General features: G+C 64.8%; 1 protein-coding gene across 10 annotated transcripts; it reads right to left on the bottom strand.

The window, feature by feature from the left end:
• Positions 1-1,680: 1,680 nt before the first annotated feature.
• On the bottom strand, positions 1,681-27,577 carry Mast3 (microtubule associated serine/threonine kinase 3). Of its 10 annotated transcripts, none has more exons than XM_037211845.1 (28): positions 27,497-27,577; positions 22,489-22,520; positions 12,790-12,878; positions 12,652-12,727; positions 12,494-12,508; positions 12,093-12,171; positions 11,749-11,906; positions 11,603-11,678; positions 10,751-10,960; positions 10,343-10,444; positions 10,130-10,262; positions 9,783-9,841; positions 9,342-9,427; positions 9,036-9,244; positions 8,614-8,752; positions 7,537-7,669; positions 7,269-7,434; positions 7,075-7,176; positions 6,737-6,859; positions 6,235-6,344; positions 5,916-6,091; positions 5,420-5,661; positions 5,035-5,244; positions 4,689-4,915; positions 4,407-4,529; positions 4,135-4,271; positions 3,879-4,060; positions 1,681-3,432 (listed from the first exon to the last, which is right to left on the bottom strand). In XM_037211845.1, exons 1-28 carry the CDS (start codon positions 27,560-27,562, stop codon positions 2,909-2,911), a joined length of 3,984 nt encoding a protein of 1,327 aa, XP_037067740.1. In that variant the 5' UTR covers positions 27,563-27,577; the 3' UTR covers positions 1,681-2,908. The 10 variants fall into 10 exon arrangements, with proteins under 10 accessions (XP_037067740.1, XP_037067739.1, XP_028719257.2 ...); XM_037211844.1 differs by lacking the exon at positions 27,497-27,577 and adding an exon at positions 27,067-27,130; XM_028863424.2 differs by lacking the exons at positions 22,489-22,520; positions 27,497-27,577 and adding exons at positions 19,795-19,884; positions 19,980-20,099 and having other exon boundaries at positions 3,854-4,060.

Below are 27,577 nucleotides of genomic sequence, written 5' to 3'. Positions count from 1 at the left end.
CGCCGCGGTTCCAAGCCGCCGGGCCCGCCCCCGGGCGGAAATAGCCGAACGCATTCGGGCCGGGAGGGCGGTCCTTCCCCCGCCCCACACCGAGCTGGAGCTCGACGACCGAAGCACGCGGGTCTGCGTCCGGAAACAGCCGAACGTACTCCCGCGGGAATGGTCGGCTGCCGTCGGCCACGAGACAGCCGAGCGTGGCCGGAAACAGCCGAGAGCAACCGAGTCGGGAGAGCGCCCGAGGGGCTCCCGGGCCGCGGGGAGGCGGCCGAGAGGATACGGAAACGGTCGAAACTGGGCTCGGAGAAGGGCGCCGGACCCAGCTGGACTCCCAGCGGGAGAGCCGAACGGCACGGCGGGTGTGTGTTTACGAAGTCGTGAACCTGCAGCCCCGGGGAGCGTGTCTGGGAAGAGCCGAGCGGTCGCAACTCCCGGTCTTGGGAGTTGACACTCGGCGGCCGCCGACAGCTTCCGGAACTTGCCGAAGCACGTCGACAGCTTCCGGAACTTGCCGAAGCATGTCCGGTTAGGCGGCCGCAAGTTCGGCCGCGGGTGGAAAGAGGCGAAGGCGCTCCCATGGCAACCGTCGGCGTCCGGAAACAGCCGAAGCGTCTCCGGCCCCACACGCTCGAGAGCGAGGTGAACCGAAGCCCGGAAGCGCGATTGTTTCCGGAAATAGCGACAGGCGCTGGCCGTCGGTGTGGGGAAGCACCGGAAATAGCCGAGCTTGTTCGGCTCATTTCGGAAGGCGTCATTATTTTCTAGCTCAGCGCGAAGACCTGGGTAGGAAATAGAGGGGCTGCGGCCACGGTGAGGGTGGTCGCTGCCCGAGCAGGGGGCCCGGCTGCTTCCCCACGCCCACGTCAGTGCCAGCGCCTCGAGGTGCAGATCCACGCGCTCCTCGGCGCGCACAGTAAATATTGAGAGATACAGGGGGGTGACCTGACCTGTGACGCCTGAGACGCGGTCTCTCACGGTGTGGACTGTGCGGAGTTAGAGGCAGGCGCTACCGCACGCTCAGCTTTGCAGTTTTTATGTTCGTTTTTCGAGACGGGGTTGCTCTGTGTAGCTCTGGCTGTCCTGTAGACCAACTTGATCTGTAGCCCAGGCTGGCCTCGAACTCACAGACATCCACCTGCCTCTGCCTCCCGAGTTGAAGGTGTGTGCCCCTGCCGCCTGGCTTTGTTTTTGTTTTGGTTTCTAGTTTGATTTTGTGCCTGGTGCCGGTGGAAGTCAGGAGGGCCCGATCCCAGGAACCAGAGCTGCAGATGGCTGGCTGTGAGCTGCCCCGTGGGTGATGGGAATCTAACCAGGGCCTCTGGAAGAGCAGCCAGTGGTTTTAACCACTCAGCCATCTCTCCAGCTCTTTTTGAGACTGTCTTGTTGTGAGCCCAGGCTGCATTTGAGCTCATGACCCTCCTGCTTCAGCCACGCCAGTGTTAGGATTACGGGTGTGCGCTGTGCCCTGTCATGCCTGGAAACACTTTATTTTAGAGATGGGATTTTTGCCCCATCGCTCTGCCTAGTATGGAACCCAGCCTTTTAGGTAGCTGGAATGCAGCCTGATTGAAGTGCTTAAGCAAGCTCCTATACAGCCTGCAAAACCCACCTCAGATACTGAGCCCACAGCTGTCCCCTCTCCCTGCCAGCTCCCCAGCCACCCACAAACGCACACACCAGGAGTTGATGTCAGCATGGGCTTTTATTCAGTGCCAGCTCCAGGATGGGCGGAGGGCTAGTCATGCACAGCCTTGGTGTCCCTCCAGCAGGCAGTGCTGGCCGGAGTCAGGGAGGGTGCAGAGCGGGTTTCACCCCGATGGGGTGGGCAGTGCTGCATCACTGGCAACCCTGCTAGATGAACGCTGGATCACACAGCATCATGGGGGTAACCTGGGCTCCCTCATGACCTGTCTTGAGCCTGGAATCTCACTGGGCCGTTGTGGGACCAGCCTCTGGATCCTCATTTGCTTGGATCACACAAAGCGAGGGAGGCGGGGGGGGGGGGGGTCCGGGAGTGCTCAGTGCTTGGGAAGTGCTCAAGTCACTGGGGTTAGTCTTGTAAACACAGCAGCCCAGGCACAGAATAGGCAAGACATTTCCCAGAACCACACAGCAAAGCCGAAGTCAGGAAGGTCGCATGGTCCTGGCTGGCCGTGGTGGGACTCTGCCCACATGGACATGGATTTGGGGTGTGGGGCGTCAGTTCCAGCCCTGCAGGGGACACTTCTCTCCCTGTAATAGCGCCCCCCAGGGTTGTCAGCTACTTCCTGTACTGGGCCGTGGGCTGGTGCACCCCAGTCTGGAGAAGTTCTCGTCACCCAGCCCCTGGTTCCCACACTGCGCTAAGCTGAAGCATGCAGGACCAGAGGCAGAGCGGTCAGCCCGAGGAAGGCAGCCCACACAGTGCCGCCCACCGCTGAACTGGTTGCCCCTCTCCCAGCCCCTCTAGTTCTGGATCTCAAGCATGCGCCAACAGACCCAGATCCCAAACTCTGTCCACACAGAATCTGTGTGCCCTGGAGGGTCCCGGGTTGGAAGTGGGAAGGGGACACACACAATCCAAACATTCGTGGAAAGGACGGAACAAACGAGAAAACACACGTTGCCCAGAGTGCTCTGCCTTGGCCCAGAGAACAGGGTCTGCCGGCTGCACTGCAGGGCCCAAGACGGACGGACGAACAGACAGACAGGCAGACAGCCTCCTCCACCAGGGCGGCCAGCCTGGCTATTGCTTATAAAAAGTAATAAATTAGTCGTGAGGCCTTGCTATTTACAAGTCGCAGGCGCCCCATCCCAGTTCTTCCTGGGTGGGGGGCACCCTCCAGCCACGCGTCCCAGCTGACGGTTGAACCCATCCAGCTGTGACCTTGTGGAAACGACAGCTCCGTGAGGAACTGGCCAGGGATGGCAGTCAGTCCTTCACGGCTGGCCCCTGGGTCCCAGGCGTGCCCTCTGCACCCTGCACAGCGATCTTGGGCACTGCCCGAGGCGGTCCGGGCTCCTCATCAAAGCTCACCTCCTGCACCGCCTCCTGCTTTTTGAAGGAGTCCCGGCGCTCAGAGAGGTGCAGCCGCCTCATGACTACCAGCTCCGCCTCCGCTCCCCGGCCTCGCCGGCCTGCGTCCCCGTCCAGCCGCTCACTGGTGCCCAGGCCCAGCTTGTCGGCCGACTGGCCCCTGCGCAGCCTAGGGGACCGCGCGGGTATGGGGATGTGCCCCGGCAGGGGCGACGGCGAGCGGGGCGGGGGCGGGGGCCCCGGCGGGCAGGCCAGCGGGGATGGCGGGATACTGCTGGTGGACTTGCGGCGGCCGCTCTTGTGACGAGGGGGCCCGAGCTTGGCCGCCAGGCCGTGCAGTGAGCTGGGACGGGTGTGGCCTGTGGCAGGGGAGGCGGGGCTGCTGGAGCTCGGGGAGACACTGGGTGGGGACGCGGCGTCTGCGGGCGGACAACAGGGACTGGTTAGTGTCCCTCCTGGACTGGAGGCAGCCCACGCCCCCCACTGTTACCCCCTACCCTTCATCCCACAGGGAAGTGCCCTTGGCCTGAGCTAGTGAACTCCTATGCATCCATCAAAACCAGGCATCATTTACCCCTCCTCCCAGAAGCCTGTCCCTTCCTCAAAGCTGTGTCTGACCCTTAAACATGGTGGACAGTCGACATGAGGTCAGCATGCCATCCCTCAGCTCCAGCACACACCCGGGCTCCCTACTGCCTCCTGTCACATACACCACACATTCATGTTCCCATGCAGTCTCGTGAAGCCGAGGCTAGGCTGAGATCTGCTGTGTAGCCCAGGCTGCCCTGGAACTCTTCATTTGTCTGCCTGTCTCCCTGAGCGCTGCCAGGCCTCGGTTACCTCTGCCGTGTGGACCGCCACCCACCTGTGGGGGCGTCGGGCGCAGGGCTGCGGCAGGGCGTGGTGGGGCTGGGGGACAGGCTGTGCGTGGGGGATCCGGGGAGGCTCTCGCTGGAGGACAGGGAGTGGTGCAGGCCGGAGGAGAAGCTCCGGCTGGTGTGGAGCACGGAGGCCGGCTTGGAGATCCTCTTAAACAGGGACTTCCGCCTGGGGACAAGCACGGTGACCGTGAGGGCGGCCGAGGCGGCGGGGGCCGGGGCCCCACTGCCCGCCCCGCTCACCGATCCTGGGTCTCGCGCCGGCGGCTGCGCTTGCTTCGGCGGGCCATGCGGCCCTTGGCCACGTTCTTCCGCGCGGGCCCCACCCTGATGGAGGTGTTCTCCAGGGCCGTGGTGCGCAGGGAGATCTTGTTGCCGCTCTGCGGGAGGGGGGGACACCGGTCACCCGGGGGGCCTGGGACTCGGGCGCGGAGGGGACGCGGGGGGGGGGACACGAGTCACCCGGGGGGCCTGGGACCCGGGCGCAGAGGGGACGCGGGGGGGGGGGGGGACACCTTGAGCAGCAGCTCCACCACGTCCATGTGCACCAGGCCCAGCACCGACTCCCCGTTGATGTGCGTGATGAGGTCCCCGGCGCGCAGCCCCGCCTCCTGCGCGGGGCTCCCCTCCTCCACGCTCTGCGGGCACAGTCCAGGGGTCAGAGGTCAGGCCGCACCCGCAGGCCCGTGTGCAACCTGCGCCTAGGGCTGCTAAGCCACAGCCTCAGTTTCCCCTAGCTGTGGAGCAGGGCGGGGCCCCACGGCCCGGACCAACCGTGGGGTTGGGGGGGGGCTCACCCAGACCACGTGGTGCACCGTGTACACGTCGCTGTCGCCCATGTAGACGCGAATGGCGCGCAGGCTGAAGCCGTACTTCTTGCCCGAGCTGTGGATGACGATGGGCGGCCGCAGGCTGCCGCACACGGGGGACGGGTCCCGGCTGGGGGAGGAGTCTCGGGAGGAGGGGTTGGAGGACAGCGACCGCGGCGACAGCGGGCTCATGAGGGGACCCCCGCTGCCATCGTCTGTGGGGGGACAGTGCGCGTGGGTCTCTGTCCGTCAGGCCCCACCCAGGGGCCCAGGGCACCGGTCCAGACCCCTCCCCACCCGCCCCGGCGTCGAGGACAGTGTGGGCGACTCTCACCTGCCGTGATGATGAGGGACAGGGCGGACACCGAGGCCGACTTGGGCACTCGGCCCCCGCCGCCAGCCGAGGCCCGGGGCTTCTCGGGCCCGGGGTCTCTTGGGCCTCCCAGGCGGCGGCCTCTGCCGGCATCCAGCGGCCGAGGGGTCGAGTGCCGGGCGCCCGTGCTGTTACTCCGAAGGCGAGCGTGGCTGAGGACCGCCGTGTCAGCTGAGGGCAAAGGGTGACCTTTGACCTCCCCTCTGGCCCCCAACCATGTGAGCCCCCCCAGGCTCGGGGTGCAGGGCGACCTTACTACAAAAGTCTGATTCTGGAGAAACCTCCATCCCTGTTCAAAGCCCGTCCCCGACGGCCAGCTCTGGAGATCCCCCTCAGGCCCACCTACCCGAGAGGTTGCAAGGCTTGGGTGTCACTGGGGTGGTTGGGGGCGCGGGGTCAGGCTCCCCCAGGATGAAGACGGGCTTCTTGGGGTCAGCAGGCCCTGAACCTGCTCCCTCATCCTCAGAAGAGAAGGCAAACTTGGGCATCGTGTCCAAGCTGACGGTGCCTAGGGCAGACGGGCTGGGGCCCCGGTCGGGCAGAGAGGAGGAGGGCTGGCCGGAGGAGGCGCCCGTCCAGGACCGCAGCCTGTTGGAGGGAGGAGCCACGCTGAGAGGAAACCCCAGTTTCCGATCCCCACTCTCCAGAGACAGTTTCTCTTGAGCCTGGAACTTGAAGGATGGGTGGACTTCGCTGGCCAAGTCCATTCTGGACAGAAGGGGCCGCGGGAGCCGTTCTGCCAGAGACCACTTACATTTCATCCTTTTCTACTCGGCCAATGGGAAGCTCCTTCAACATCAGATTTTGTGATCCGACTCCCCCTAACTCCTCAGCCCACCTACCGGAGGAGGTCGGCACTCAGCCGGTGGTCGGAGCTCAGCCGGAGGTCGGCGCTCAGCCGGCGGCCACGGTCCCCGGCCAAGCTTGGCTCCCACGCTTCCTCTCGGTCCTCACTGAAGCTCCTCTCAGCAAAGGTGGGCGTGGGCTGAACGGCCAGGAACTCGGAACTGCTGTAAACCTGTGAGGGTTTTAGTGTCAGTAGGCGGACTGTGACACTCGCCTGTCATCCCAGCACCGGGAGGCTGCGGCAGGCAGGAGGGTAGACAGCTGGACAGGACCCTGTCTCAGGAACAAACCACACAGGGTTGCAGGCCAGCCCACCTTGCTGAAGCGGTGGGAACAGGAGGAAAACTGGGGAATCTCCGTAGAAGATTCCTCGTCATTGGTCTCGTCGTCCTCAGAGCCCAAGTGGCGGTACCGTTCAGAGCGCGCTGTGGGAGTGAGGGAGCAGCTGGAGCAGCTGGGGACACCCTGAGGGGCCCAGGCCTGTGCTGGACGCAGGGACAGGAGGAGGATGGCCCAGCCAGCACAGGAAGCTGAGCTGGAACCTGCCAGGCATCTCCAACCTCAGCAGATCCCACTGTGTCCCCAAAAGCTGTGTGGATCTAAAGTGAGGTGCAGATGTCAATGCTGAGCTACGTTCCGTTTTACATAAGAGGAGAGAAACAGGGAGGACCCCGACAAGCCGTGAGTCCTGGGGTGGGGTGAGGGGCTGGTCTGCACCCCGAGGGCCCCACTGTGGTGGGGTGAGGGGCGGGTCTGCACCCCGAGGGCCCCACTGGGGTGGGGTGAGGGGCGGGTCTGCACCCAGGACCCCACTTACTGTCAAAGTAGCTGGTGTCATCTTCAGCTTCGAGCTGGGGGACAAACTCTGCCTTGTGTCTGAGGAGCCCCGCCCAGTCCAGGGCCAGGAAGAAGGGATGTTGCTTCACCTCGTGAGCGCCCCCTGTGGACATGCAGGCTGAGCCCCGTGTGCCCCCCACGGGCTGCCTCCCTCTCCACTGGGTGGGGCCAGAACAGACCCAGGAGTGTGGTCAAGGAAACGGTGAGACCCAGACCCAGCTGCTGTCCTCAGAGTCTTAGAGCTTCTACTCCACTCCTACGTGCTCTTCAAAACCCCGCTCCAGGCTCCTCCTCCACACGGCCACCCCACTGACTCACCAGTTCCCAGCCTGTCCATTGGGCTCTGGCGCAGAAGCCTGGTGATGAGGTCCTGGGCATCGGCGGGAAGCGCCTCATCTCCCTCCGGCCACATGATCTCATCTGGGGGGGGGACAGGACGCCCTTTCTAGCACCTTCCAACAAGTCCCCCACGTGCTTCAGCACTGCGGTCAGCCCGCCTGGCCAAGACATACCGCTGACCACCTGTCCAAACAGTTCCTCAGGCGTGTCCCCGAAGAACGGCACACAGCCCACCAGGAATTCATACAGGATGACACCCATGGCCCACCAGTCCACCGGCTTCCCATAGCCCTGGCGGAAGATCACCTCGGGTGCAATGTACTCGGGCGTCCCACACACCTGTGTGGAACAGGGAAATGAGGTCGGCCTGGGGGAAATTGGCCGGCCTGGGGGAAATTGGCCAGGTAGGCTTTTCAGTCTTGCCCCTGGGTTGGATCGCACCTGCTTGTCCACAAACTCTCGGGCATCCTTCTCGATGTGGCCCTCGTACAGGTTGGTGGCCATGCTCATGAGGCCGATCTTGGACAGGCCGAAGTCCGTCAGCTTGATGTGGCCGAGGGAGGTGATGAGCAGGCTGTGGGCAAGGCCAGGACACCCAGGCTGGAGGGGGGCTGGAGGAGGTCTGGAGGGGGGCCGGAGCCCTGCATGGTGGCCAAGACTGAAGCACCCACTGGACGTATCGCTCTTGTTTTGTTCTGAGACCAGTTCTCACTAGGTAGGTAGCCCATGTCGGCATGCACGGCCTTTTTTAAAAAAATCTTTTTCCCCCATGTGGCCAAGGGCAGCCTCAAACTCACTAGGTAGTTCAGGCTAGCCTTAAACTCCTAAACCCCTGCCTCAGTCTTGTGGGTACCAGGATAACAGATGTGTGCCACCATGTCCTGCTATGACCTTATATTTTTATGCACCTTGTAAATACATCTCCTGCTTAAAAATAACCCCCCCTGGAGCTCACTTTCTGTATGCACAGCTTTTCACTCATGTGGCTCCTCCTGCATGTCTGGGCTACGTGAGAAGCACGCATTTGTGACTACTGTGTATGTGCACTGTTTCGGCTGCACAGAACATCAAGCTCCGAGTTAAACAGCAGGTGCCAAATATATCAGCTGAGCCGAGAGCAAACAGCACAAGGTTCTGAACGCTTCTGCTCACATGTCCTGCTTCACATACAGCTGGCACTAAACAAATGAGCGACCCCTACCCTGCACAGAGTAGGTGCTCAGTGTGTGTATCTGCCCTGCCTTCTGGCTGCAGGGCCTCTGTGATGCTAAAGTAGTTAAACTGGGATATTCAGGCAGCCCTCGAGGCCCCCCCAGACCCGCCCCAACTCAGCTCAGAGCCCCGCCCAGGCTGCCCAGAGCCCCGCCCCAGGCTGCCCAGAGCCCCGCCCAGGCTGCCCAGAGCCCCGCCCAGGCTGCCCAGAGCCCCGCCCCAGCAGCCCCCGGCCCCGCCCCAGGCTGCCAGAGCCCCGCCCCAGCAGCCCCGCCCCAGCAGCTCCAGCCGGCCGTGGCCGCTCACTTGTCAGGCTTGAGGTCGCGGTGCACGATGCCGTAGTTGTGCAGATACTCCAGCGCCAGCACCGTCTCTGCGAAGTACATGCGCGCCATGTCCACAGGCAGCGGGCCCATGTTCTTCAGCAGCGTCGCACAGTCGCCTCCTGCAGGGGACCTGGGTCAGGCTCGGGCTCCGCCCAGGCTGCCGAGGTCATCGTGGGGCGGGGTCTCCAGGCTCCACCCACCAAGGCTGAGCTCTAACGTGGCCCTGTGCACACAGGGGCGCCTACTACTTGCAAGCTCCTCCCCTTGCCCGGCGGCCTCCTTACCTGCTGCAGCGCCCCTCCCGGCCTGGCCGCAGCCTGAGCTCTCCGGGCCCACGCTCCTTACTCTGAACCTCCCGGGGCCCGGGGTGGGAATGCGGGGGACAGGGCAGCCGGGCCGCACCTTCCACATACTCCATGACCATGCAGAGGTGGCGGCGGGTCTCGAAGGAGCAGAACATGCCGACCACGAAGGGGTTCTCGGCGAAGGTGAGGATGTCGCGCTCCACGAACACCTGCTGGATCTGGTTGCGCAGGATCAGATTTTGCTTGTTGATCTTCTTGATGGCGAAGCGCTGCCGCGTGTCCCGGTGACGCACCAGGTAGACGGCCCTGTGCGCGGGAGTGCGAAGCTGAGCGGCGGCACCCGCACGGCACCGAGCCCGGGCCGCGCCGGGGACCCAGGCCGCACCGGGGACCCAGGACTCACCCGTAGGCTCCGTTGCTGATGAGCTTGATGGTCTCAAAGTCGCTCTCGCACGGCTTCCTCCGGGACGGACCGCCCAGGCCTTGGCTCTACACATAAGGGGGAGCTCAGGGTCCCCCCTGCAAAGCTGCTCCCAAGTTACGCTGCCATCTCACTGACCAGGCTACTTCCTCTCTTCCAAACTGGTCAACCCAGTATGCCAGTTGCTTAGGGTCTTGTTTTTTTTTTGGTTGTTGATGTTTTTAATAAAGCCTGTTTCCTGGTAAACTCCTATACATCCTTCCAGACCCACATTTTCAGTGCCCTTTCCAGCTGAGCCCATGCGTGGGAGACCTCTATGAAGGGCAGTCACACCCGCCCGGTTCAGCATCTGCTTCAGAGCTTACCCCCTCTTCCAGCCACCCAGGAAAGGATAAAACGTGCCTGCCTCAGCTTTTAACTCACCTCAGGGTGTCCAGGAGCTGGGGACTGGTCTTCATCCAGGTCATTCAGAGGCTGGATCTCTGTCAAACGAGGTAATATTTCTTTTTTATTTTAAATGGGATTTCACTCTATAGTCCAATAGCAAGAATTACAGAGTCTTCTAGAAAAGCCGCCCGGGTGCTCCTCCGCTGGAGTAGACCCGGTACTTCCCTGCGCCGGGGACTGGCAGGCTCTAGTGAGTCTCAGGGAGCATTACCCCATGGTGCAGGGTCAGGGTCTGGGGAAGCAGAATGAGGCTGAGCGAGACCCCGGGGCACAGCGAGCCTTGGGTTCGAACCCAGATCCTCTCTGCTCTGGGCGCCGCTCACCTTCCAGCGGGTCCTTGGCCAGGCCCAGCTGGCGGATGATGTAGCGCGGCAGGTCGGTCTTCACGCCCTGGTCCTCACGGGCCTGGCCCTCCGCAGCCTCCAGCAGATGGTAGAACTCCTCGGGGTCGAACTCCTGTGCGGGAGAGGCCGTGAGCCCTGGCCCTCGCCGGGCCCCAGAGCCCCGGGCCCCCCGTGCCCCCCGGGGCGGCTCACCAGGCACTCCAGCAGCCGCGCGGGCCTCGAGATGATGATGAGCAGCTTGCGGACTAGCTGCACGATGAAGCCCACCTCGGCGCTGTCGGACCGCTCGTGCGCCTGCGGGCGGGGGGCACCGGTGAGGCCCGCCCACAGCGGAGGGGCCCCGCCCACAGCAGAGGGCCCCGCCCAGGGCACGGCCCCGCCCACAGCAGAGGGCCCCCCAAGGCACGGCCCCGCCCACGGACACGGCCCGCCCACAGCGGAGGACACCGCCCACAGCAGAGGGCCCCGCCCACAGCGGACGAAGCCCCGCCCACGCCCCAGGGAGCGGCTGGGGCTCTGCACACTCCGCCCAAGAAGGCGTTGCCCAAACACACCCCACCCCGTGGGCGTGGCCACCCGCCGGGCCCCGCCCCCACGCACGTCCTGCAGCAGCCGCTCCAGCTTGTCCTGCATCTCCAGGAAATAGCGGGAGGTGACCAGGGCCTCGCCCGACTTGGCTAGGCAGTCCCGTGCCAGCTCCACAATCTGGTGGTGGATGAAGCCCAGGACGCCGTCAGCCAGCGCCAGGCGGTCGCCAGGGGCGAACGCTGCCAGGAAGTCCTGCAGCCGGCCCTCCATCTGCGCGGTGGCCTGCGGGGGGCGGGGGTGAGTGGCAGGGGCGGGGCCGGGAGGGCAGGAGGGGAAGGACCCGAGCGGGGTGACCTGGGTAGAAAGTGTGCGACCTGGGCTGGCAGGCCCGGGCTGGGGAGACCGATCAGGGGGTTGGGTCCTGGTGACTGACGGGGGGCGGGCCCGGCTAGGGCGGGGTCTGGTGACTGACGGGGGCGGGCCCGGCGGGGGCGGGGTCTGGTGACTGACGGGGGCGGGCCCGGCGGGGGCGGGGTCTAGTGACTGACGGGGGCGGGTCTGGTGACTGACGGGGGGGCGGGCCCGGCTGGGGCGGAGTCTGGTGACTGACGGGGGGCGGGCCCGGCTGGGGCGGGGTCTGGTGACTGACCGGGGGCAGGCCCGGGTCTGGTGACTGACAGGGGGGGCCCGGCGGAGGCGGGGTCTCGTGAATGACGAGGGCGGGTCGGGCCCGGCTGGGGGCGGGCCCTGGTGATGGACAGGGGCGGGATCTTGTGACGGACAGGGCGGGGTCTGGTGACTGACGGGGCGGGCCCGGCGGGGGGCGGGGTCTGGTGACGGACAGGGGGCGGGGTCTGGTGACTGACGGGGCGGGCCGGCGGGGGCGGGGTCTGGTGACGGACGGGGGCGGGCCCGGCCGCACACCTTGGGGAAGCGCTCCCGGTACACGTGGTTCATCATCACAATCTCGTTGTCGAAGGTTCCCGACGTGCGTCCAGGGCTGGAAACGCGACAGGCGGGTGAGGGACACGGAGGGCCGACAGGGTGCAGCGGCCCCGGCCCAGGCCTACCTGAGGCTGCGCGAGCGGGGCCGCATTCGCGGGGAGCGGCCTCCGTCCTCGTCCACCACGCTCTCGGAGCTGCGGAAGTGCTTGGACAGGAAGCGCAGCTCGTCCGCCGTGGGCTGGAAGGGAAGCTGGTGTAGACGTTCCCGGGAAGAGGAGCTTGACTGGGCGGGGAGAAGGCCGGGGTCACCGCGGGCTCCGCACCGGCGCCGCCCCCGCCGCCCCCGGACCCCCGGACCCCGCCGCCCCCGGACCCCGGACCCCGCCGCCCCGGACCCCGCCCCCGCCGCTCCCGCCTCCCCCGCAGCCCCCGGAGCCCCCGCCCCCGCACGCCCGGCAGCCGTCAGTACCGACACGGTGGAGCTGGGAGTGTTGGTCCCATAGCCGGAGGACGGGAGCGACGCGAGCGACCATCTCCTGCCGTCGGCCCTGGAGGGGACAGGGGCGGGTGGGAGGGCAGCTGGCCGCGCCGCAGAGCCCGCTGTCCGGACCGAGGACCCGCAGGCCGCAGAGCCCCGCTGTCCGGACCGAGGACCCGCAGGCACCGCCTCCAGGAAGCCCTCCCTGGTGCGCGTGCCACACCAGCTTTGACCTGTCGGCTGTGTCGGGGGTCACAGCCCCCAACAACCCAAGGAAGCTGAGGCCCTGGGCACGCCGGTCAGTTCTGGGTTAGTGAGCGAGTGAGGCGGTTAGTGAGTGAGGGATTCTGGGTACAGCGGCGGCCCCTCGTCCTCCACGGGACTCCGGTTACCTGTCACAGAGGTGGCTGTGCAGGGTGATGGTTACCAGGGCCGACGCCGCGGGGGCCGCCAGAGCCGGGCAGGGGGGACAGGGAGGGCATCAGTGAGGGCGGGCGCGGCTCTGGCCCCGAGGGCACCGGCCCTGTGTGCCGCCCGCCCCGACACTCACCTGCGGGCGAAGGGGAAGTTGAGGGCCGCCGCCGCCGCCGAGAAGTTCCGGGGGCTGTCCACGGGGCTGTTACCTGCTGAGGAGGGGGCGTCAGGGTGCCGCCAGGTCCCAGCCACCCGCCCGGGTCTCCCCACTCACCGGTTGGGACAGACAGTGGCGACAGCGGCCTGGAGATGGTGGGCGAGGGCGTCCCCACAACTAAGCTCTTCCGGTTTCCACTGCGGCAGCTGTGGAGGGAAGGACCGGGTTAGATGGTGAGCCTGAGGGACCAGGGGACCCGGGAACCGGGCGCCCGGCGTGGAGTGCACTCGGGCTGCCGCGGGCCGCGTTAGACCAAGCACTGCCTCCTCGGTTTAGCAGGAGGTTCTGAGACCCACGGGGGTCACCAAACATCCCTTTCTCTGTGCAGCTCTGCGCCTGTCCTGGAGCTCACTTGGTAGCCCAGGCTGGCCTCGAACTCACAGAGATCCGCCTGGCTCTGCCTCCCGAGTGCTGGGATTGAAGGCGTGTGCCACCATGCCCAGTGCAAACATCTCTTATTTTTGAGGCAGAGTCTCTCTCACATAGCACAGGCTGGCCTCGGGACTCTGGAGGGCGCTCTCATGGCCTGCTCTCCTGAGATGGCGTTTGAATCTTCCCTTCCCAGCCTCCATCCACTGAGAACACAGCTGGAGGAAGCCCATCCAGCCTCATGGGGACACTGGCACACGACCAGGACACACCGACAGACTTTCCAGCCTTCTTCCTTCACCTGGCACCATGACCCCTGCCAGGCACACCGCGAGTCGGCGGGGGAGGCGGTGATGGCCCCGAGCTTGCCATGGCTGTGGGAAGCAGGTCCTCCTGTCCCTGGAGCTGCTGTCCCCACCTTCCCGAGACCCCAAAGAGCTGACTACTTCCTGGGGTGGCGGCACACTCCTTTAATAACAAACTCTCCGTGCGTTGGAGGCCAGCCTGGGCTACATACAGAAGCAAAAAGCTAGTCTGACCCGATGAAAATACCCAGAGTCAGCATGGCGACTCTCGGGTTGGCCGTCCCTGTCCTAACTCCCCACCCCTCCCCTCCTCCGATCCCACGTCCCTTTTGGCCACTTGCCCTGAGCCCCAGCCCAGGCCTCTGGCCCCTTCTGCCCACTGGGCCCCGAGTCTCGCCTCCACCTTGGCAGAGCCGAAGCCGTGAGGTCCCTGCCCCCTCCCAGCCCCTCCAGTCACCCAGCAACAGTGGCGCTGACAGACAGGGAGAGCGGCCCACACAGCCCTCGCCAACGCAGCTCTGCAGTCAGAGGGAGCGACAGGCAGGCCTGGGGGAGGAGGGCGGGTTCGGGTGGTGAGGGGCACAGCCTGCAGGCCGAGAGGAAGGCCTCGGAGCCGCCAAGGGCACGGGCAGCGAGTGCCCGGAGCCAGGGCCCTGACGCGGAGCCTCGGTTTCCCCATCGCGCACCCCGAAGGTCCACAGAACCAGCACGGCCCGTGAACGGACTTGGGGGCCGTACGCGCGGGGTGCGGAGGCCACACCCCCGAGTGGCTGAGCCACAGGTGTGGGACACAGGGGAGTCGGGGCTGCGGATGTCGAGAGTGGAGGAATGGCCCCCTCGGCTGAGGTGTGGGTGCAGAAGCGGAACCCAAAGGTCCCTGCAGGACTTCCTGCGCCCCCCCCTCTGCACACGACACACACAGGCAGCCACACCCTCCCCCTGCCCCCGGCTGCCCCCACGTCCTGCAGCGGCGGCCAATGAGATTGGCTGGTTCCTCATGCTTACTGGCAAGGCCTCGACAACAACCGTATTGGACACCTCAGAGAACCTGGACCCATCCCACCTGAGCACACAGTAGACGCCGACTGCTTACACAGCTCCTTGTATGCAAGCTCTCATAGGCCTGTAGGCCATGCAGGGCACCACAGTATCTGCGGGCACAAACGAAGCTCTGGATTCAGCACTCATGCTCCTTGCAACTCACACTTTGCCTATCCAGACAAACCCAAGCACACAGAAACCCAAGCACAGAGAGGCTGGGGAACTCCCTGGGGTCACACAGCACGGTAGTACTATGCTGCACTTTGAACCTGGGTCTAGTTGAGGCACCATCTCTCACTTGCAGAGAAGGACCTGGGCCGAGGAGAAGCCAGGCATGCCTTGGCTGCAGACCTGCCACCCACTCGTCAGCCTGGGCCGTGAGTATTTGCTTCTGCGCCAACGTTTCCGCTGAGCGCCCAGCACAGACCGCTCCATTCTTCCCACATTCCTCGCTCTGCGCAGCCCGAGTCCCAGGTTCGAATCCCGGGCGCGCCCAGCTCGACCCCGCATTCCAAGCCGCCCCTACCTTTTGGAACGCTGTAGCAGCGCACCCTTGGCCAAGCGGCTGCGGTGTCCGGGAGCCGCCACTGCCGTCCAGTAGCTGGGGTCCGACATGCTGCCTCCCCCCGCGCGCCGGGGCCTCGGCCGGATCGGCCGGATTCAGCCTGAGCCCCGTGGAGCGGCCCGGCGGCCGCGGGCTACCGGGAGCGCGCGGGGCGGCAAGGAGGAAGCTCTGCGGGGCCCCGCCCAGCCGAGGGGCGGAGCGGGGGCGTGGCGTCGCTATGGAGGAGGGCGGCGGGGCGGGGCGTTGCCAGGGAGCCTGCGTTTCTGCGGCTCTGCCGGAAGCGCTGAGACAGCGCAGTCAGAACCCGCCTGGCGCCCAGCGTGGCGCGGGCCTTGACGGACGGCGCGGGCCGTTGCTAGGGCTCCGGAGCGAACGTGGACGTTGCTATGGACCCCAGCATCCCAGGCAGGACTTTGCCAGGAGTCTGAGCGGAGGGGGCGTGGTTTCCTGGCCGTTGCTAGGACTCTGCACAGCGAGGGCGGGGCGTTGCCATGGGCCTCAGCAACACAGGCAGGCTGTTGCTAGGGCGCTAGCCACAGGGAGAGGGGCTCTAGGTGAGGGTGGGACGTTGCTATGGACCTCAGCAGCATGGGCAGGGCGTTGCTAGGGTTCTGAGCAGAATGGGCGGGGTTACCTGGCCGTTGCTAGGGCTCTGCGCAGTGAGGGCGGGGCGTTGCTAGGGCAGGGGCGGCGGGGTGCGGAGTTGGCGGCACTGGCGCGGCGGGTCTGTCCCTGTCCCTGGGGTATCATCCCTGCCGGCGCCGCCCCTTCCTCCCGTCTGTAACCTGGCGTGGTGGCAACACACAGGCCCTGCGTGCGCGGCCACAAAAGCCATTTGCAGAGGTGATGAGCCGCACACACTTAGTCACCAAAGGCACACGTCCTTCTCCCTCAGGCCCTGGGCAGCCAGTGCGGCTCATTCTGACCATTAGACATTTCTATCCCTGCCTTGCTGGGATCTGAAGCCAAGGCCCCATACCTGGGACAAGAAGATAGCCAAGGAAGCCGGGGCACCCAGACACTGCCACATCTGGTGTCCCCCACCCTTGCTGGCTGGAGCACAAACCCATACCCACTCATTCATTCACTCGATAAACATTTATTGAACACCTACAGTTTGCCTGCCTCTGGGACACCTAGGGGTGACCTGGGGGAGGGGTCTGTGGTCCTTGGTCTCAGATGGGAGAGAGAATAAACAGGAAACAATGAAGAAATTCAAGAGTAATTTCAAAGAAAGAGGGGATGTAGCCCAGCTGGAGAGTGCTTGTCTGGCCTGAGGAGGCCCTGGGTTCCATCCCCAGCACCTTATCACTCTTGGGATTGGTGGCATACACCTTCATCACAGGACATAAGAGGGAAGACTAGGAACTCAAGGCCTGCCTGGATTATATTTCTCAAGAACTAGAAAAGAAGGCAGACAGACAGGCAGACAGGCACATGATGACCTCAGCCCTGAGAACGAAGAGAATGAGGATAAGGTCTCACAGACTGGGGTGCTGCTCACAGAGCTATCCACATCGCTGCATTAAGGACTCAGTTTTACTGAAAGAGCAATAGGGTGCTGTGCATGGTGCTTGAGATTCCCGTGTCTGTCCTGGAAAGCAAAGACCTTCAGAAGTTGGAGGATGAAGACTCCAGTGAGAAGCTGGGTGGCTTCCAGGGACAAAAGCTGAGGACCACATCATGGTAGGCCCTGGAGGGAAGTGAGTGGGCTGGAGCACATGTCTTGAGTCCCAAGGACGGGGCCTGCAGGGGCCAGATGTGACAAAGAGGATTACAATGTCTGCTGTGACTCTGGGCGTCAGGTCTTAATCCCCTACAAAAGGCTCTGAGCCTCCTGACTCTGGGGACCCAAATGGGGATGGCCCTGGGTTTCACCGGCCTCCCCTCCAGAAGAGGCATCCACTCACCCTGTGCCTGGGGGCGCACCTCCACACACACCCCACACACAGCTATTCCCTCACCCCTGACCACCCCACGGCCCCACTGCCCTGGCCGCCCTATCTCCCAGCCCGCTGGCCTCAGTTTCCAGCTCTGGAGAACCTGGCTATGCTAATCCAGAGTGACTGCCCAGCGTGAGCGGCTGAGTGCACCGCTTGCTCAACTTGTTCCACAGCTCCCTACAGCTTTTCCAGCAGGGCCCCAGTCCTGGAGGAAGCATTCTTGGGGCAGGGTCCGATACCACCCGTGACCAGTTCTCTGCTGGGGCTGCAGCTTAAATGGCAAAAGCCTAGGTGTGTCTTACTCTGACCAACCCATCCTGTCACCTCTTCCCTCCCGGCACAGGGCGCGGCCCCTGTCCCCCAGCCCCATGTCCTGGCTCCACAGGTAAATCTACTTTCCGTCAGTGCTTGGCCTCCAAGGCCCCGGGGCAGTCTCTGTGTCCTAGAGGGCCAACTCGAGGTGGTCTTCCCCCCGAAGGACAGTAGAGCCCCTCTGCCTGCTTCCCATTCATCCACACCAGAGCATCACGTAAGCACCTGCTGCATACCTGCCGGAGCATACAGTGCGAGCACAAAGATTCAGGCCAAGCCTTTGAAGGTCTCAAAGTTCTGAAGGAAACGAGCACTCAGAATCACACAGGAAGAGGAGACCTCTCAGCAGGTGCACGCCTTCCACCAACACTAGTGAGGCTGAGGCAGGAGGATCACGGAAAGTTTGAGGCCAGGCTGGTCTACAACCTAAGGGGTCCAAAAACCTGCTCTCTCACCAGGCGGTGGTGGTGCACACCTTTAATCCCAGCACTCGGGAGGCAGAGGCAGGTGGATCTCTGAGTTCCAGGCCAGCCTGGTCTACAAGCGCGAGTTCCAGGACAGCCAGGGCTACACAGAGAAACCCTGCCTTGAGTTAAAAGTCTAAAAAACAAACAAACAAAAACAATAGACAAAACAAACCCTCTGTCTCAAAAAAACCAAGGATCAGAAGGATCAGAGGTGGAGCCCCGCCTAGAATCCCCAGTGAGGGGCTGGGGGCGTGGTCAGGGGTGGAGCCCCGCCTAGAATCCCCAGTGAGGGGCTGGGGGCGTGGCTCAGAGTGGAGCCCCTGCCTAGAATCCCCAGTGAGGGGCTGGGGGCGTGGTCAGGGTGGAGCCCCGCCTAGAATCCCCAGTGAGGGGCTGGGGGCGTGGTCAGGGTGGAGCCCCTGCCTAGAATCCCCAGTGAGGGGCTGGGGGCGTGGTCAGGGGTGGAGCCCCCGCCTAGAATCCCCAGTGAGGGGCTGGGGGCGTGGTCAGGGGTGGAGCCCCCGCCTAGAATCCCGTGAGGGGCTGGGGGTGTGGCTGAAATGCAGAGCCGTTACCTAGCATCTAAAAAAGCAAAAAGCAAAAAGCCCAAGGAAGTCAGTCCTGAGTGGTTTCACTTTAGTGAGCCGCTGTATGGAAGGATGGAGCCTCGTGGAAGCTTCCATCATCCTGCGGACTTGGTGAGGCCTTCAAACGTGAAAAGGCGGGAGCAGAGCTCTGAGCAGAGCAGTGGCAAGCGCGGAGATGGAGATGGAGAGGCGGGTGGGCTGCACAAGGTCTGGGGTTGTGGGACACAGGAGCATCTTCTCCCTACAGCGCAGGGACCAGAGGGGCGCTAAACAAATCCGATCCATCCTGGTCCAGTGCAGGGGAGAGAAGCCCAGGCTGTGTGGCCGCCGGCGCAGGGGCTCTGCCGCCCTCTGGTGGGGACTGCGACGACCTGGATCCCCACCAGTGCCTCCTCCATTTCCTTCAGGTAAAACCTGTTCAGTCGCAGGCATCCCCAACGCAGGGTCCCTCCCTCTGGTCCGCCCTCCCATGGGTTGGTGCCAAGGGCTCAGAGATGCATCTGTCCTGGCACTGCCTCCCAGGGCGCCCCTGGGCCTCAGTCAGTGCGGCGACAGCAAACCCAGCCAGTTCCAGACACTCCAGCGTCCCTCCAGACGTCCCAGTCCCCACAAGGCCTTTATTCCCCTAAAAGGCGGGTTAAAGACAAACCCCACCCTGCCCCAAGACCACTGCACACGCAGTCCCGGGGCTATTCTTCACCTACATCTCTGCTCACATCTCCAGTCACCTCCCCAAGAGGCCAGCACTGAACACATGCATTAGTCATCCTCTGTTCCCTGGCCACCTCCGCCAGCCCACTGAGGACGCTCCGAGGGTCTCCGTCATTCTTGTTCTCCACTACGGACTTTTTACCTGGAATGCTGGTAGGCGCCTAGAGAGTGTTTGCTGAGTGAGTGAAGGAATCATGGTCTAGAATTAGTGTGGACCCCATGGTGCCATGTGTCCTCACTCAAAACCACAGACCGCGCTGAGCAGCTCATTCGTCCTAAGGTGTAAATGGCCCCCAGGTAAGTCAAGACTCTTGGCTGCCCGAGAGGTAAGCCTCTGAAACCGGCCGGGCAGTCACCGAGGGGCGCGGACTCTCGGGAGGGTGTGGTGGAGTCAGAGCAGGCCTGCCTCGGAGCCTCAGTTTCCTCAGCTGGGGAGCACGGCCCGGGCAGAGCGGCCCTCGGTGCCTGGCTGTTTTCGGACCAGTGCAGCCTGGCTGAGCTCGTGTGTGACCAGAGGGAGGAGTTTCCGGCGGGTCCTCGAGGTCACAACCCGGCAGGGCCCTGGGAACCCCGCACCTGTCCCGGGAAGTCGCTGGGCTCAAGTTCTGGCGTCGCCTGGACACCTGCCCCGCGCCCAGCCTGCAGCTGCGAGCTCCCGCGGGGTCGGGGCCGAGCGGGGGGTGACACTGAGGCCTGGGGCGGCCAGGGGGTGTGAAAGGCCCGAGCGGAGGGCGGGCGCGCGTGCGGGGCGGCGCCACTCACCTCCAGGGCTGCAGGCCCAGCGACGGGCTGCACGGGCTGCACGGGCTGCCGGGGCTCAGCAGGCAGGGGCTCTGGCTGCTCGGCGACAGACTGCAAGACAGAGGCGGCGGTGACCCCGCGGCGACCTGGCGTGACCCCCGCGGGCTCCCGGGGGCCGCACCGCGGGGCTCGGCCTCGGTACTCACTCGAGCGTCAGCGCGGGGATCAGCAATTTCTCCCTGCGGGACTTCATGGCGGCGCCGAGGGGACCGACGCCCGGTGGCACCGGGCGCGAGCAGAAGCGCTGGGACTATGGACAGAGGGACGCGCGCACCGGCGGCGGGCGGGGGCGGGGCCACGGGCGTGGGGCGGGGCGGTGGGCGGGGCAGAAGGTGGACCGAGGGGCGGGACTAGAGGCCCGGGAGGGGCTACATGTGTGGGTGGGGCTATGACTTGGGGGCGGGGTTATGGGAAGGGCTGTGGGTGCGGAGCCGGGCTTCTGGGGTCCGTGGTAAGGGAGCGGGGCGGGGCCGCGGGCTGCGGGGCGGGGCCGCGGGCTGCGGGGCGGGGCCGCGGGCTGCGGGGCGGGGCTTCCGAGGGGAAAAGCGTACTCTAAGGAGGGCGGAGCCTAGTGCCGCATAGCTGAGTACGGCTTGTGCCGGAGGGCGTGGCCTCACGATGTGTTCGATGGGCGGGGCGCATGGGAGCAATTTGCAGGACTCGGGGCAGGGGCCTGAGTGGGCTCGGCCTCGGGACCGGCCCTTGGGACTGTCCGAACTCAGGACTCCGAAGAACTGTGCTGGGGGTGGGGACGGAGGCGGGGCCTCTCGCAGTGGGGCGGGGCTGAGCGCCAAGCGACCGAGCGCGTGCGCAGTCAGGCTGGCGGGACCCGCACGCACGCCGCGGGGGAGGCTGCAGACTGAGCCTCCTTGCCCCGGTCCCGGGACACTCAGCTCGCCCGGCCACGCGCGGAAGGAAAGGCGGCCTGGGCCCTGCGGACCGGGACCTCCCGCCCGGCTCGCGTCGGCCTGTCGCCTCCGATCGCCGCTGCCGCACAGACCTGGTCCCTGACGGCCCCGGCCGAGCCACGCACAGCACGGCTGGCGGGGTTGGCAGCTTCCCGAGGGCTCTGGCCCTCACTTTACCCTCGAGGTCGGTGCACTGCGCTCCTCCCGCCCCGGGCCCTTACGGTGCACTCAGGGCAAGGTCCGGCCCCGCCCCAGCCCAGCCACAGTGCGCATGACTGGGGGTCACAGAGACCCCACTTTCAGAACCCACGCCTCGTTCTCCACCCCACTGCCTTTGCCCACGCCGGTCCCTCGGGAACGCTATTGTCCCTACACTGACCGCCCCATCCCGCTGTTCGTCCTCTCCAGGATCAAACCTCACCTCCTCCACGGGACCCCCAGCGCCTCTCCGTCTCTTTCTGTTTAATTTCCCCTGAACACACACACATTTCACCGTTTGTGTCCCCATTAAGAACCCGAGAGCCAGAGCGGCTGAACCGTCTCCTTCCCGTTTCTCCAACAGGGAGGGCCCAGCACAAGATCAAACATGGAGCGCCCCGGTCTCCGACTGCGGCGCACGCAGCCTGCGAAGGTGGGGTGTCCCGGGCTGTGCGCTCTCAGTGAACAGGAGGCGAGAAAGCCCCACCCCCGGCTTTGTTGATCCATCTGTAAACCCGGGACGCACAGAACAAAATGTTCTTTGAGCTCCGAATCTCCCCAGATGATGCCAGCCTCATGGATTCTGTTGGCGGGCGCCGAAGGAAGCGAGTCCCTGTCACGGGGCACGCAAGCCCATCCAATGGACTCGGGTTAGAAGGTAATTTTTCATAACTTTTCCTCCCTAGAGCTGAGGATCAAATCTTTTTCTTTTTGTACATTTATTTATTTAGTGGAAGGGAGCTCATCTCTGCACACTCCTGGAGGTCGGAGGGCAACTTGTGGGACCGCGTTTGGGCACCGAGAACAACAGCAATTGCCTCCTCCACTGAGCAATCTCAAGAGTCTATGGCTTTCGAGTGTGCTACGGTGGAGTTAAACCCTGCAGATAGTGGCTTTTTTATTTTTATTTTTGGTTTTTCGAGACAGGGTTTCTCTGTGTAGCTTTGCGCCTTTCCTGGATCTCGCTCTGTGGCCCAGGCCGGCCGCGAACTCCCGGAGATCCCCCTGCCTCTGCCTCCCGAGTGCTGGGATTAAAGGCGTGCGCCACCACTGCCCGGCCGCTTTTTAATTTTTATTTATTTTTTAAGGCAGGGTCTCACGTAGCTCAGGCTGGCTTGGAACCCTCAATTTTCCTTTCTCAGACCCCAGGGTGCTGCTGGGATCACAGGCAGTGGCCACCAACTATGCTTGGGCTGGATCCCAAGCTAGGAAGATTCTTTTAAAAGGAGGGGAGCACTGGGGAGCTCAGTGGTTAGAGTGATTGCTGTGCAGGATGGGAACTGGAGTTCAGAGGCGGAGAAGCCACGGGGGCTGGCGGCCACCTGTAATCCCGGCCTGGGCCGGCAGCCATCACAGATCACCAGAGCATGCTGCTGAGCTCCGCATGACTGAGAGACCCTGCCTCAAAGAATCAGGTGGAAGACGGCGTTTGTTTGGTTGGTTTTAGTTTTGTGAGCACACACACACACACACACACACACACACACCACACACGCGGCAAAAGAAAGGCAACGTTGTAGTTGTATTAATCATTGAATAAATCACTCACCCGCGCCCTCGGCGTGGAAGACTCAGCTCTTTCTGAAACGAGACAGAGAAAGTGGGGTCAGCCCAGGAAGTCTCCCACCCACTACACCCCACATCAGCCTCTCGAGGCCCAGCCACGTCAAGACCTGCTCACACCGAGCCCTGCCCCGGCCTTAGAGTCCTCACACGGAAGGCGACCCGCCACGCTCGTCCAGCAGCCTAGTCCTCACTCCCACCTGGGTGTTTCTCACCCACTCCCACGCCGCCCGAAGCCCAGTGGGCAGGCGAGGGGACTCTAAAATACAAACGGGGTCAGCAAGATGACTCAGTGGGTAGGTGGTGCTTGCTGCCAAACCTGCCCACCCAGGACCCACGCAGTGGAAGGAGAGACCCGACCCCTGGGAGTTCTCCTCGTTCACAAGTGTTTGTGTGTGCCCGTGCCCACACACGATAAATGAATAAATGTAATAAAAATCATGAAAAGAGCTGAGTGGTGGTGGCGCACGCCTTTAATCCCAGCACTCGGGAGGCAGAGGCGGGGGATCTCTGTGAGTTCGAGGCCAGCCTGGGCTACAGAGCGAGCTCCAGGACAGCCTGGGTGACACAGAGGAACCCTGTCTGGAAAAACAAACACATTGGTCTACACCAACGCTGGCTTCTGTCCTGTACACAAGGCCGAGAGAACCTTGGCCTCGGGGTCCACTGGGACTGCAGTCCTTTCTGAGCACACACATGGAAAATCTGTGGTGTGTGTGCGCGTGCGTGCGTGTGTGCGTGTGTCATGGACATGTGACAACTCGCAAGAATGAGTTTCCCTTTGTCGTTGTGGGTCCCAGGGAAGGGGACGGGCTGCCAGCTTGGTGACCCTGGCGTTGTGTTGGAGACAGACTCTGCCTGTAGCCCGGGGTGGCTTGGAACTCATTGTGATTCTCCTGCCTCAGCTTCTCAGCTGCTGCTAGGGCAGACTTGTGCCACCAACTGCGTCAGGGAGGTTTTTCAAATGTTGAGAGAGCTCTGTCAGAGTCTCCTGACTCCCAGACCTGCGTGCAGCCTTGCGAAGGCTTCGGAGACGCCGTGCCTCGGTTTCCCCGGCTGCGCAGTGGCCTTGATGCCAGCAAGGCTGCACTCCTAACCGGGGGACATGGCTGTCGCCGCCGGGACTCCTGCCGGTTCAATCCAGCACGGGCCTCAGCAGACACTGCCACGCAGGATGAGAAACTGAGGCACAGACGCAGAGCGGGAGGCCGGGGAACGACTCTGCAGACACCCCGGCCCACAGGCCGGCTCGCGGGGCGGCCGCGTTGGGGACATCACTATTTTTACAGCGGTGGGCTCCGGGCTACCCACGTCCCCGGGCGGGCGTTTGCCATGGCAACCGCTGACGTCACCCGGCCCCACAGCCAATTGGAGGGGGGCGGAGACTGCCAGGCGCTGGACTCGGCGGCCAGGCTTGGCCGGCCAGGGGAGGGGCTGGGCCCACGCCGGGCCCGGGTCTCCGGTCTCGTCCACTCACGGAGGTGTGTGTCTCCCCCCGGCTCCCCCCACTACCGGGCCAGGAACAGGATCTGAACTCGGAGGCCGAGCCCGGTTCCCCGAGTCACGGCCGTTTCCTCCGGATCGGGGTGCTGCTGTGTGGCGTCCGTCAACCGCCCAACCTCTCTGTGCCCCAGCTAACTCGCTTAGAAAACACGGGTCCCCCAGAACCCGCCGTCGGCATCTTCAGCGCCCCCCAAGATGCCAAAGGACTTCGCGGGGGGGGCGGGCCCGGAGAGCTCCCGGAAGTGGGCCCGCGGCGTCCCCGCGCCATCTGCTTCCCAGCCCGCTCGCCAGCTGCTCCCGGCGACGCCCACGCCGACGCCCCGCTCCTGCCTGCTGTTTACTGTTCCTGGGGCCTCTGCGCAGCCGGGCTGGCGGCCCGGAACTCGCCATCCTCCTGCCTCAGCCTCCAGGGTGCTGGGCGCGCAGGCAGCTGTCGCCCGGGCCCTCCCTGCAGTCCAGGCCGGCCTCGAACCCCTGACCCTGCTGCCTCCACTCCTGAAGGATGGCACGCACCACACTTAGGGTGAGCCGTGCTGGGGCCGGGGCCAAAGGGCTTCATGCGTGCTAGTCAAGCACTCCATCAACTGAGCCACAAGCACTCTACCAACTGAGCAACAAGCACTCTGTCAACTGAGCACAAGCACTCTACCTACTGAGCACAAGCACTACCTACTGAGCCACAAGCACTCTACCTACTGAGCACAAGCACTCTACCTACTGAGCCACAGCCCCAACTTGGTCTGCCTTTCACTGTTGTATTCCATGGCTCCTGGGGGTTGGAGTGCGGCCCCCCAGCCCCAGCCTGCAGACCACAGTTTGGAGGAGGGGCCGGGGCCCGAGCCCATTTGTAGCTGGGGAAACCGAGCACTGTGAGCAGCGAGCACTGTGGGCAGCGAGCACTGTGAGCAGCGAGCACTGTGAGCAGCGAGCACTGTGAGCAGCGCACCCCAGATTCCACCCCGGAAGTACCCGGCTGGTGGGGATTTGGCTCTGTAGCCTCCTCCTGCCTCAGCTTCCCAACTCCACGGCGTGCGCCATGACCGTGAACACAGGGCTGAGAAGACCCCCATACGGGCTAGCCTGTGGCACGGGAGAGCATTGCCTGTCTTCCGGCTGCCCCAGAGGCTGCGGCGGGCCAGCCTGGTCTACACGGTGAGCAGCAGCGACCAGAGCACACAGCCTGGGCTCCGTCCCCAGGGCCATCAACCAGGCCTGCTGGAAGCGAGACGGCCGGGCGTCAGGGCCAGCCTGGGCTACTAGAGGGCTCTCCTCCAGCACTTATGAACGGAGCCCTTGACCTCCGGCGGGTCGGCTGTGGCTCCCGAATTTCCGGTTGCAGATGCGCCCCGCCCCGCCCGATTTCTAACTCAGATGTCAGCTTGCAGAGGGCGGCCCGGAGCGGGTCTGAAGCCCGGGCTGTGACTTGGGGTCTGCAGTAGGATTGTTGATGTTTCCTACTCCGGCGTCTCCGGTGAGTGGCGGGCCGTCCCCGACCCAGCACCCGCCGTGGCACCGGCTACACGTGTGTCCGTGTGCGCGCCGGCTGCCTCGGAGGACGGACTGTGTAATTCCCTCTCTCCCTCACCAGGTCCATCTGGAGACCGAACCCAGGTCTCCAGGCTTGGCCGCAAGCGCCTGGACCCTGGAGCCTTCTGGCCGCCCGCTCACCCCTATCCTTCCCCCCAGCTCTGAGAAATGGGTTTTTCGGGATTGTTTTGCTGTTTGGGTTTTTCAAGGCAGGGTCTCACGGGGCCCAGGCTGCCCCTGAACTCCGGGACCCTCCCGCCTCAGCCTACCGAGGGCTGGGATTAATGCGTGCGCCACCACGCCGGCTGCAGACCTTAGTTCTCCTTACAAACAACGTCAGCTCCGGACACCTCTCGGGGCCCTGCGCCCCCGGGCCTTTGCACCCGCCAGCCGCTCCCCCGGCCCTCCCTGCGCTCCCCGCCGCTCCCTGAAGCCCACCCACGGCCGCCTGACCCTGAGAGGCGCCCCGCAGCGCCGGGCCTCAGTTTTGCCGTGTGTACCGTGGGACCTGTCATCTGAAAATATTTACCCCCGCGTGGAGCAGGTCCCGCTTGTTGACGTCAGCCGCGCCCCCGTTTGCTCACCCGGAGGCGGCGTCTCTATTTTAAGAGGCCGAGGGCGGGCTCGCATCTAACGAGGCCCGGGCGACACCGCCGCGCCACCCCCCCCCCCCGGGTCTCCGCTCCCGGGTTCCGGGGGACCCGCCCCACCCGCTCCAGCCGCCTTGCTCAACCTTTACTTCCCCAAACTCCGCGGGCCTGTGCCCGGCCTGTGCCCGGCCCTGTGCCCGGCCGCACCCGCCCTGCGGCCAGCGCCGCCCGCACCCGCCCGGGGCCCAAGGCTTCGCACACAGCAGGCGCTCAATAGATGCAGGGCAACCGGCGGCGCGGTCCCAGCCTCAGACCCAACCAGGCCAACCTTCGTGAGCTTTGCAGACGTTACAGACGGGGAAACTGAGGCCCAGAAAGGCCAGAGGCCTCGCCTCCCAGAGCCCCACAACCGGGAGTGCCCGGCACTCGCTTTCGTTCTCACTTCCCGGGGGCGCGAACGCGGTAAACCGGGAAACGGGGGCTCGGAGAAGCCACCGCGCTCACACCCTGCGGCTCCCTGTCAAACGGACTCCTGGAGAGACGGAATCCCAGCCCGGCAGCCTCGGGGGTGCGGGGGGGGGGGGGTCCCAGCAAGAGCCTCAGTTTCCACATCTGTAGAAGGGAGCGGAGGCAGGGGACTGGCTGCCAGCAGCGACCCTGGCCGGCAGCTGGCTCTGTCCACCTCAGAGGCTGCACACGCTGGAGCTCGGCGCCTCCGGCGGACGTGGTGCGGGGACCCTGGAGCTCCTTCTCCCCACGACAGGGGCCCAGCCTCAGTGTCCCCACCCGTCTAACGGAGACCCCTCCCTTCCCATCGTGCGCAAAACGCGCTGGGCAGCAGGCGGGCAGAGGGCGCCGTCGGACGCTCCCGGCCTTCCCCGCTCCCGGCCTCAGTTTCCCCGCCCCGAAGGCACCGCGGCGCTTCCGCCCGCGCGGGGACTCACCTGGAGCCCGCGGCGCCGCAGGAGGCTCGGCTCGTCCATGGCTGAGTGTCCCCGCGGCCGGCCCCGCCCCGGCCCCGCCCCGTCCGCCGGCCCCGCCCAGGCCCCGGCCAGCCCCGTCCAGGCCACGCCCCGCGCGTCATTGGTCCTGGCGGTCAGCTGACCCGGGATGGCCCCGCCCGGCCCCGACCAGCCCCGCCCCGCGCGTCATTGGTTCTGGCGGTCAGCTGACCCGGCATGGCCCCGCCCCCGGCCGGCCCGCCCCTGGCCCCGCCCGCGTCCGGCCCCGCCCCCGCGCGTCATTGGTCCTGACGGTCAGCTGACCCGGCATGGCCCCGCCCCGGGCCCCGAGCGCGGCGCCGCCCTCCCGCAGACCCCCGGGCCGAGCCCTGGGCCCAGCCCCCGCGCGGCGTGGATTTCAAGCGGTCTTTACCTCTGCACAGGACCCCGAGCGGCCCGGGCTGCCTCCTCTGGAGCCGCAGAGGACTGAACCTCTCATCCCCCTGCCCCAGCC

The sequence above is a fragment of the Peromyscus leucopus genome, chromosome 17 (assembly GCF_004664715.2).
Source record: "Peromyscus leucopus breed LL Stock chromosome 17, UCI_PerLeu_2.1, whole genome shotgun sequence".
In the NCBI taxonomy this organism is placed as follows: Eukaryota; Metazoa; Chordata; class Mammalia; order Rodentia; family Cricetidae; genus Peromyscus; species Peromyscus leucopus.
This window is presented reverse-complemented; position numbering and strand designations above follow the sequence as displayed.